Here is a 10737-nt window from a genome sequence, read left to right as displayed (position 1 = left end):
CGTGCAGCCGGTGGGCAACGCACGTGGTTCGTGCATGATTTCTCCTTTGAACCATTACCCGATCAAAGTTTCATTCTAGCTTCGCTTTCATTTCGATTCACATCTTACCATGTAAATAATAAACACAATAAAAGCATGAAATTAAAAAAGAAAATGAATCATATTTAATTCACATTAAAAAAATAACTTTTTAAAATTCCACATAACAAGTGAAACTAGTAATCTCATTTATGATTTATCTAAACATAATTTTGGCTTGCTATAAAATATATAATAACAGAACAAAATAATTATAATTTATAATTTATAATTTATGAAAACTGAAATACACTTTTTTATTTATTTATACCATCTCAGTTCTCACACAATAAAAAGGGACAAGATATTCCATCCAAAGAAAGAATGATGATTTATACACTTTACGAACAAAATCATCTTTACTAGTTCACCCAAAGACAACCATCACCAACCGCGCTTTTCAGCTTTTTGGCCATATCTCAATTAAGCACGACTTCTAATTTAGTAATTAATTTTAATCCTATCATATTCTTATAAATTCTTTCACTATCAATCACTGTTAGAAGACTTGTTTGGAATTTTTATAGATGTCATTTTTTCTTACCAAACTTATAAATTCCCTTATCTACCTAATTTTATTTTCTTGGATACTAAATTCCAAAATTGAAAACGATAATTTTGTATCTTTATTAATGTGGAGTTTCGTATTCATAGAGAAGATAAAGTTTATGATTTGTTAGCCTCTTTCGGCACATAAGCCAAAAAATCATATTTCTTCATTGTCATCATAAAGATAGTGTTTAGTTTGTCAAAATTGAAATATGGTCAAAATTTGTGTATTTACCTTAGCTAAGCTTGTCATGGTTTAAGGACAATTTATCATTGGAAATTTAAAATATTTAAAAGTTCTCACCACAAATAAATTTTAGGACAATTTATCATCGGAAAAAGAATTATTTGTGTTACATCACACAACAAAATTATAAGCCCACAATCATTTCACACATGATTAATGTGGGCCCAACTTCAGGGCATCTGTTTCGTGGACGGCCGTTAAACGACACCGTCCAAGCTGACCCAAACCCCACATTTTTAAAGAGTCTGAAACGACGGCGTGTCAATAAGGGCAAAGCATCCATGCGAAATTACTAATATAACCCCAAACCTACTTTTCCAAAGCTGGCAAATGACGGAATCTTTTCCTCTTTTAATTAACACTCACTTTTTCTGTTCCTATTTTAATTAACACTCACTTTTTCTAATTATATTTTCTTTAATCAATAGCAAAAGTACATTAGATTTTCTCATTAGGATCAGATTTGCAGTCTAAAAAAAGTGAAATTATAAATAATTGAATAGAACGTGTAGTCTATTACAAAGTTAGATTTTTCAAATAAAAATTCAAGCTATTATTGAAATATTTTTGAAAATTTAACTATAATTAATAAGATCGAAATGTGAGATTAAATCAGCAATGAATATTTATAAATTATAATCAGATTAGGGGGATATACTTAAAATCAAAAGCCCGTCATTATTGACAAAAGAATATATCATTATTTATTTACATTTTTGAAAATGATTTTAACAAAGAATCTTGCATTTTGTTTTGACACAACCCACGAGTAAAACCTAAAGCATAATCATAGTAATTTGCAAACACGAGGTACCACAATCCCAAGGATAACTATTTAAAAAAGAAAACAAAGTTAAAATTTCAACAAAAGAAATTCATTGGAATTACAGAATCGTTTGATTTCGTGCTAATCTGTCGTGTCAAATAATCTTATATCGATAATTCTATACATAATAATAACTGAATATACAACAAATAATAAGAATTCATTCATATTTGGCCAATTCTACGAGACTCGGGTTAATTTAAAGTCTTATGGAGTACTTTATACAAACTTTGAGTCCCACCTTATTCAATCCTCAGTTATTTAGGTGAAATTATGAATTTTGGATTGAAATCCATAACCACTATTTATTTATAAATACTGTGATAATACTAATAATAACAAATATAACTAATAATGATAAAATAATTAAAAAGTATTCCATATTATTATAAGTATAAAAATCAATATTGTCACAGCGCAGAATAAATTATACGTATATCCGCAGATAACAGAAGCAAACTGAATTCACTTCGAGCGTGATGGAGCTGTAGAGAGAGAAAGACAAAGTGAAAGATCTGAAAACAAAAGTAAATGGGGAGAGTGAGATGTGAGAGAAGCTTAAAGCAATGTTTTCTTTTGTGACCACCAAATTTTGTTTTCATTTTCCGTTTCCTTTTGCCTTACGCAGTAAGTTTTTCCTTATTTCCTTCTTTGTTTTTCGATGCTAAAAATTATCCGAGTTCTGCTTTGTTTGATTGTGTTTGGTATAAATTTAAACTGTTTTTTTATAGACGTTGATGGAGCGTTTAATTTTTGTTGACTTAGTTTCATGAATTTTGAATTTTTCAGTGGTTTTAGAGAGATTTTTATTTTTGTGATCGCGGCGGAGTCGCTTCGATGATCCGATTTTTGCTTGATCAAAATCAGATCCTGTTTTAGCGAAACGTGTTTTTTTCGGTTGAATTTACCAAAATGTGGTTGTTGATTGAAATGATTCTGGTAGAATTGTTATTTTCACTAAATTTGTTCGTGTTTGTCTAATTCATGCTGTGAAATTTGACCAGGTCAAGATGCTTGTTGATGAATTTCTCAGTTGAAGGAGGCAGCTGTTTTTTCTGGAATTATTGGAGAGTTAAACTTTTGTAAGCCCCAAATTTGATACCTCAGTTAGTTCTCTGGTTTAGTTGTTAACAACTTCTTCAACTCATACTCTGATAATCTGATGATTCCTTTGTGTTACTCTGTGTGCAGCGGTTCAAGGGAAACTACACTCAATTCTGACTTTTACTCTTGAATTGAGTGCTCGCAGAATTTTTGTTGAGTTTTTTTTTTCTTCCATACCGAATCTGTTTTATCTGAGCCTTGGATTGCTATTCGGTGGAAAATCTGCAACTAGGCAGCATCACATTGAAGGATGGCCAAATTGTCGCATTCGGATTCCAGACGAATGTATTCATGGTGGTGGGATAGCCATATCAGCCCCAAAAATTCAAAATGGCTCCAGGAGAATCTCACAGGTATAGATTTTTTGGTGATTGATATTATTGTATGAAGGCATATGTGCTGAAAGTATGCAGCTCTTCATTGTTGATTAGTCAATAATTACTCCGAACCATGATGAGATGTCAGATGTGTGTGCTACGATTAACATTGAAAATGATCCTTCTTCAGTCCTATCTTTTGATCAATCTAATGATGCTTTAATCTGATATTGTTTGATGCACTTAAAACTGAAATCCTCTTCAGCATACAATTAGACAATTTGTGAACTCATAGCAGTGAAACACATCACTATGGAAGGATGCAATACATGTGCATCTACTGAAGATCCCCTTGTGTGATTTTGTAGATATGGATGTCAAAGTTAAATCAATGATAAAGCTTCTTGAAGCGGAAGAGGACTCCTTTGCGAGGAGAGCAGAGATGTACTACAAGAAAAGACCAGAGCTTATGAAAATGGTTGAGGAGTTTTACAGAGCCTATCGTGCATTGGCTGAAAGATATGATCACGCGACTGGTGTGATTAGACATGCCCATCGAACTATGACTGAAGCTCAAGTTCCTATGGTGTTTGCTGATGATTCACCTGCTAGTTCTCTTTCTGGAGCTGATCCTAGAACACCAGATTCGGTAAGTAATTACGTGGAATTGATTGGCTTACAATGTATTGCTAGAATTCTGTTTTTTGCCTGATTCTCGTTTCGTCAAACAGATTGGTGGGCTCACTGATGATTCTGATAATGGGACTAGAAAAAGAACTTCAAAACCATTCGTTGGTTCATTCAGGCCAATTGAGCGGGTGAGGAGAGGTCTGAATTTTGACGAGGCGGATGATAAAGTTGAAGGCGTGTTTAGCAATGAGAACAACCATGTTGATGATAAAAGTTCATTAAACTTGGAACGGCAAAGTGATTCTAACGAGATTATAGCATTGAAGGAAGCCATTGCCAAACTGGAAGCCGAAAAAGAAGCTAGCATTGTTCAGCATCAGCAAGCTTTAGATAAACTGTCACAACTTGAGACTGAAATCTCCAGAACCAGGGAGGATTTCAGTACGCTTAAATATCATGCAAATAAGGCTGATACTGAAGTTGCTGTGCTAAACAGGGCTCTGGCGACATTAGAAGCTGAAAAGGAATCTAAGTTTCAAGACTACCAAAACTGCTTGGACAAGATATCTGAGCTACAAACTACTGTATCTACGACACAAGATGATGCCCAGAAACTTAGTGAAAGAGCTAAGAATGCTGAAGTTGAAGTACAATCGTTGAAAAGTGATCTGGATATATTAGCTGTCAAGAAGGATGCTGCTCTCAATCAGTACATGGAATCGCTGGAGATAATATCAAACATGGAGAATAAATTACGACTTGCTGAAGAAAATTCTTCAGGGTTTAAAGTGAGAGCTGAAAAAGCAGAAAGTGAAGTGGAAAGTCTAAGACAAGCGATCTCCAAATTGACCGAGGAAAAGGAAAGTACAGCTCTGCAGTACCAGCAGTGCTTGGAGACAATTTCAAGTCTGGAGCAGAAACTCACATTGGCCAACGAGGAGGCTAAGCGCCTCAATGGGGAGATAGAAAATGGAGTGTCCAAGTTAAAAGGTGCTGAGGAACAATGTCTGATCTTGGAAAGATCGAACCAGTCTCTTCACTCTGAGTTGGAATCTTTGATGTTGAAGATGGGAACTCAATCTCAAGAGCTTACTGAGAAGCAGAAGGAACTGGGAAGACTTTGGGCTGCCGTACAAGAAGAACGATTGCGCTTTGTAGATGCTGAAACTGCATTCCAGACTTTACAGCATTTGCATGCACAAACTCAGGAGGAGCTCCGAGCTATGGCTTCTGAGCTGCAGAATCGGGCTCAACTCTTGAAGGTTGCCGAGACCCAAAATCACAGTTTGCAAGATGAAGTTGTAAAGGTTAAGCAGGAGAACAAGCATCTTAATGATCTGAACTCATCTTCTGCATTATCAATACAGGATATGCAGAATGAGATTTCTAGCTTAACGGAATCAACAGAAAAACTTGAGGAGGAAGTTGAGCTAAGGCTAGACCAGAGAAACTCACTGCAGCAAGAGATCTATTGCTTGAAAGAGGAACTAAATGATCTGAACATGAAGCACCGTTCAATTTTGGACCAGGTACATGAAGTAGGCTTGAATCCAGAATCCTTGGGATCGTCAGTGAAGGAATTGCAGGATGAGAATTCCAATCTGAAAGAAACTTGCCAGAGGGAAAGTACTGATAAAGCAGCTCTCCTGCTGAAATTGGAAATTATGGAACAGCTTCTCGAGAAAAATTCGCTCTTGGAGACCTCCCTTTCTGGTTTGAATGCTGAACTAAATGCTGTTAGAGGGAAGATAGAAGAGCTTGAACAATCTTGCCAATCTCTTATGCAAGAGAGATCCAGTCTTCTCGATGAGAAGGAGACTCTCACGACACAATTGCAGGAAACAAACAAGAATCTAGAGAAACTCACAGAGAACAACACAGTTCTAGAACTCTCCCTGTCTGATGCACACCATCAGCTTGAAGCTTTAAAGGCTAAATCAAAAATCTTGGAAGATTCATGCCAGTTACTTGTAAATGAGAAAGCTGATTTGATGAGTGAAAATGACAGTTTAACTTCTCAGCTGGAACAGACTCAGAGAAGACTGGTAGATCTGGAGAAACTTCATGGAGAACTTGAAGGAAGATGTGAGAATCTAGAAAATGAGAAAGAATTAACTCTTCGGAAAGTTGAAGAGTTGCAAGTGTCATTGGAGGCAGAGAAGCAAGAACATTCATATAGTATCGAGATGAACAAAGCTCGACTGACTGGGTTCCAATCTGACATGCATGTTCTGCAAGAAGAACACAGAAGAAGAAAGACAGAACTCGATCATGTGCTTGATAGTGCCATTGCTAGTGAAATTGAGATATTTGTGTTACGCACGACCGCCCAGGTGATGAAAGAAAACTATTGCTCCTTGGTCACAAAGAATCACAGACTTATTGAGCAGTCTAGTTTATCGGAAAAGGAGATCTCACGGCTAGAGCATGACAATCTCCGGCAGGAGTCTGAAATCAGATTGATGTCAGATCATGTTAGTACCCTGAGATCAGGGACTCGTCAGTTATTGAAGGTTCTCAGCATTGCTGAGGATTGTGTCTCTGCGGATAATGTGGAACTAGACCAGGTTTACATCAGCCAGCTATCAAGTACACTCCGACATTTGAAGAAATCACTCTGTGACGCTGATGAAGAAAATCTGGAGTGGTCTGTTGCATTCTCAGTTCTTGTCACATGGATTAAGGAACTGGGATTACATTCAAAGAATGTCGAGGTGGAAAAGGGCAAACTAGAGCATGAATTCAAGCTGAAGACTGAGCAGGTGTTACAGTTGCAGAGTGAGTCTTCTACACTCCTTGAGATGAATGAAGATTTAAAGTCAAAACTGAGGGAGGAAGACCGCTGTAAGGAAGCTCTGATGATCCAGATTGATAATTTGAACTCAAAGCTAACAGACATGCAAGTTACTTGCCAGGACTTACAAAGTGAAAAACTACAGAGTTCTGAGGAGAGAAGATCTTTAATGGATAGTATCATGCACTCCGAGGAAAAACATAATCTTCTGGAAGAGGAAAATTATGTCTTATGTGATAAAGTATTAGCTCTTGAGAACCTATCCTTCATTTTCCAAAGCTTCGCTGAAGAGAAACTTAGGGTGCTAAGAGATCTTGGTGATGATCACAATAAACTTAACGTGGTGAACACTGCCCTTATTGGAAAGTTGAGCGTGGCTGAGGGCAGGCTTGAAGAGTCAAAACTCGAGAATCTTCATCTCAAGGAGTGGCTGCAGAAGACAGATAATGAGCTCAAGGCTGTAGCAACAGACAAAGATCAGTTGAGTGTTGAGATAGAAAATGAAAAGAAAATTTTGCATCAGATGGAACAAGAACTCCAGGAAGCAGGAGAAAAGATAATTCTAGCAGAGAAAAAGAAACTAGAGTTGAGTAAAAGTGTTGAAGACCTTAGAATGGAATACAATGAGATCAAAATGGCCCGAGAGCAGCAAGAGAGTCAGATTCTCAAACTCTCCACAGACGGTGAAAATTTGAGCAAGAAGAATAATTTCTTAATGGATACTATCATGCAGTACGAGGAAAAACATAATAACCTGGAAGAGGAAAATTATGTCTTATGTGATAGAGTGCTCGCTCTTGAGAACCTATCCTTGATTTTCCAATGCTTCGCCGATGAGAAACTTAGGGTGCTAAGAGATCTTGGTGATGATCACAGCAAACTTAATGTGATGAACACTGCTCTTATTGGAAATTTGAGCGTGGCTGAGGGCAAGCTTGAAGAATCAAAACTCGAGAATCTTCATCTCACGGAGATGCTGCAGAAGACAGATAACGAGCTCAAGGCAGTAGCAACAGACAGAGATCTGTTGAGTGTTGAGATTGAAATTGGAAAGGAAGTTTTGCATCAGATGGCACAAGAACTTCAGGAGGCTGGAGAGAAGATAAGTCTAGCAGAGAAAAAGAAAATAGAGTTAAGTAAAAGTGTTGAAGATCTCAGGATGGAAAACAATGAGGTCAAAATAGCTCGAGATGAGCAAGAGAATCAGATTCTCAAACTCTCCACAGATAGTGACAATTTGAGAAAGGAGAATAATTTCTTAATGGATAGTATCATGCACTACGAGGAAAAACATAATGTCCTGGAAGAGGAAAATTATGTCTTATGTGATAAAGTGTTAGCTCTTGAGAACCTGTCCTTGATTTTCCAAAGCTTCGCTGATGAGAAACTTAGGGTGCTAAGAGATCTTGGTGATGATCACAATAAACTTAATGTGATGAACACTGCTCTTATTGGAAAGTTGAGCGCGGCTGAGGGCAGGCTTGAAGAATCAAAACTGGAGAATTTTCAACTCAAGGAGAGGCTGCAGAAGACAGATAATGAGCTCAAGTCTGTAGTAACAGACAAAGATCAGTTGAGTGTGGAGATTGAAATCGGAAAGGAAATTTTACATCAGATGGCACAAGAACTTCAGGAAGCAGGAGAGAGGATTATTATAGCAGAGAAAAAGACACTAGAGTTAAGTAACAGTTCTGAAGATCTCAGAATGGAATACGATGAGGTCAAAATAACTCGAGATGAGCAAGAGAATCTGATTCTCAAACTCTCCACAGACAGTGACAATTTGAGCAAGGAGAATAACTTCTTGCGTGAAGCAACTCAGAAGCTGGAGTCTAGTCTGCAGGTATTGCAAGGTAATCATGATAAGAGTAAGCTCCAAGAAGAGAATCTGCATTTGCAGCTGGACAAGAAAATCAACGAGATCAATGAGTTGGAGGCTCGAGCTGTTTCTCTTTTCAGTCAATTGCAACATTCCATGATCAGTCAGGTTCTCTATGAGCAGAAGTTTTATGAGCTATATGATGCATGCCTTGGATACATTGATCAAAATGAAGGCCTCAAAAATCAACTGGATGCATTTCGGCCAGAGATTGTATCATTGAAGGAATGTATTTCATCCTTGGAGGACCAAACTGATATACACATAAAGTTTCAAAATCCTGAAGACGGGAATATGCAGGTAATTCTAAACACTGGAAATATTTTGCAACTGATTGTTACGATTTTCAGAAACTAGTCAAATCTGATAGTGCTGCCTTTCACAGCCCTAAGATTTTTATGTACCATTTTTCATAGATTTCTTTTATTCCACTAAATTAGCTTGTTTTCTTATTTTCTTTCCCGGAGAAGGTTCTTTTGCCTGCTATTAGAGTCCATCGGGTATAGTCTACCATATGTTGCTTGCTTCTGCCAGATATATATAGACTGCCGGAATAATAATAAGAGAGCCCTCCTAGAAATGAGTACTATATCTAGTCATGGCTTTTTCTGAGAACTGCAAATTAATATATGCGCTGTGTAAATGCCTATGATTAAGTAAGTCATGTTGAGTCTCAGAATTATGCAATCTTAGCTTTGCCTGTGACTAAGAATCACAAGTGATAGGACATCTTGATCGTTAACTTTTGCCTGTGACTAAGAATCACAAGTGATAGGACATCTTGATCGTTAACTTTTGCGATAATTTCAATTTGAGCATTTAAATCTGATGGTTATATTATAGAATTTCTAAGAGCAGGATTTATTTTCCACCTAATAAATCTAGTACAGGACTTCTCTGGAGGTCCATAGAGTAGTAATGGGTTTATCTTTATTCTATTTTATACATTTCTATTTTTACCCTTTTTTGGCTAATTCTTTATCCTGCTGTATGATCCATTTCAGGATGGTCAGGGCACAGGCATTTCACCTGAAAGCATTCGAAGTGAAGACAAGAAAGTGTTGGCGCCGGTTTCTGATTTGCGTGATCTCCGGGTTAGGCTTGAAGCTGTTGTGAAGGCAGCAGTCGAGATAAAGGATCTAATGGTACAGGAGAACATTGTTCTGCACTCCAAGCTTGACCAATCATTGAGGCAAATCGAGTTGCTGCAATCTGAAAGTGGGAAGCACCGTAGAAACAGGAGGCCTACTTCCGAAATCACTGTGGAAGACAGTGCACTTTTGACAAAAGATATTGTTCTTGATCAGGTCTCTGATGGTTCAAACCGCTACAGCAAGAATGAAGCCGCTGATGTGGACAGCCAAATCGTCGAGTTATGGGAAACTGCAGAACCAGATGGCACCGTGGGTCTCACCATTGGCAAGTCAAATAGAACCATTCCTCCTTCCACCACCGCAACTTCTGATTTCCGTCGTTCTAAATCGATGAGGAAACAGAAAGGCAGTTTTGCAGCCTCGTCCGATGCACTCGATGAGGACTTGAGCGTGGACAAATTAGAGATCTCCAAAAGATCCACCAATTCCTTTCAAGAAGGGAACAAGAGGAAGGTCTTGGAGAGGCTCGATTCGGACGTCCAGAAACTGGCGAATCTCCAGATCACAGTCCATGACTTGAAGAGGAAACTCGAGGTCACTGAGAAGGGCAAGCGGGGTAAAGCTGTTATCGAATGTGAGACGTTGAAGAGACAGCTGGACGAAGCTGACAGGTCCGTGATGCAGCTGTTTGATCTGAACGGCAGGTTGATGAAGAGCATCGATGACAGGTCGTTCTCAGATTCAAAGTCCTCGTTCGACTTTGAAGGCGAGGATGGCGCCCGGAGGAGGAGAGTGTCGGAGCAAGCACGGCGAATGTCTGAGAAAATCGGGAGGATACAGTTGGAAGTACAGAAGCTGCAGTTCATTCTGCTGAAACTAGACGAGAACAACGGTGTGTCGAAGATGTCAGACCGGAGAATCTTGTTGAGGGATTACCTCTATGGAGGGGGCAGAGGGAGCCAGAGGCGTAAGAAAGGGCATTTTTGTGCTTGTGTTAAGCCTTCAACACTTGAAGATTGAGAGATTGTTGATTGTATAATAATTTGAAATTTTCATAAAACTATGCCAAATTATTCCTTTTTATTTGCCTTAATTGCTTCTTCTATTAGGTATTTTGTGTCCATATATATATAGGATTGTATTCATTTACGAACCATTCTTATATCAAAACTAAGACCAAATCTCAGCCATTGGATTGAGATTTTGGACGGACAAGATT

The 10737-nt window shown here is 37.9% G+C and overlaps 1 protein-coding gene across 1 annotated transcript; it reads left to right on the top strand.

Moving 5' to 3' along the window:
• Positions 1–2135: 2135 nt before the first annotated feature.
• LOC125222712 (protein NETWORKED 1D) lies at positions 2136–10611 on the top strand. Its single transcript, XM_048125477.2, has 6 exons — positions 2136–2327; positions 2705–2782; positions 2892–3157; positions 3490–3770; positions 3853–8724; positions 9429–10611. The coding sequence occupies exons 3-6, from the start codon at positions 3055–3057 to the stop codon at positions 10536–10538; spliced, it is 6366 nt and encodes a 2121-aa protein (XP_047981434.2). The 5' UTR covers positions 2136–2327; positions 2705–2782; positions 2892–3054; the 3' UTR covers positions 10539–10611.
• The last annotated feature ends 126 nt before the right edge of the window (positions 10612–10737 follow it).

Source organism: Salvia hispanica, chromosome 1, assembly GCF_029641045.1.
Source record: "Salvia hispanica isolate PSC_SH4W2 chromosome 1, Shi_PSC_v1, whole genome shotgun sequence".
NCBI classification, from domain to species: Eukaryota; Viridiplantae; Streptophyta; class Magnoliopsida; order Lamiales; family Lamiaceae; genus Salvia; species Salvia hispanica.
Note: the sequence above shows the minus strand (reverse complement) of the source record. Positions and strands in the feature narration are given on the sequence as shown.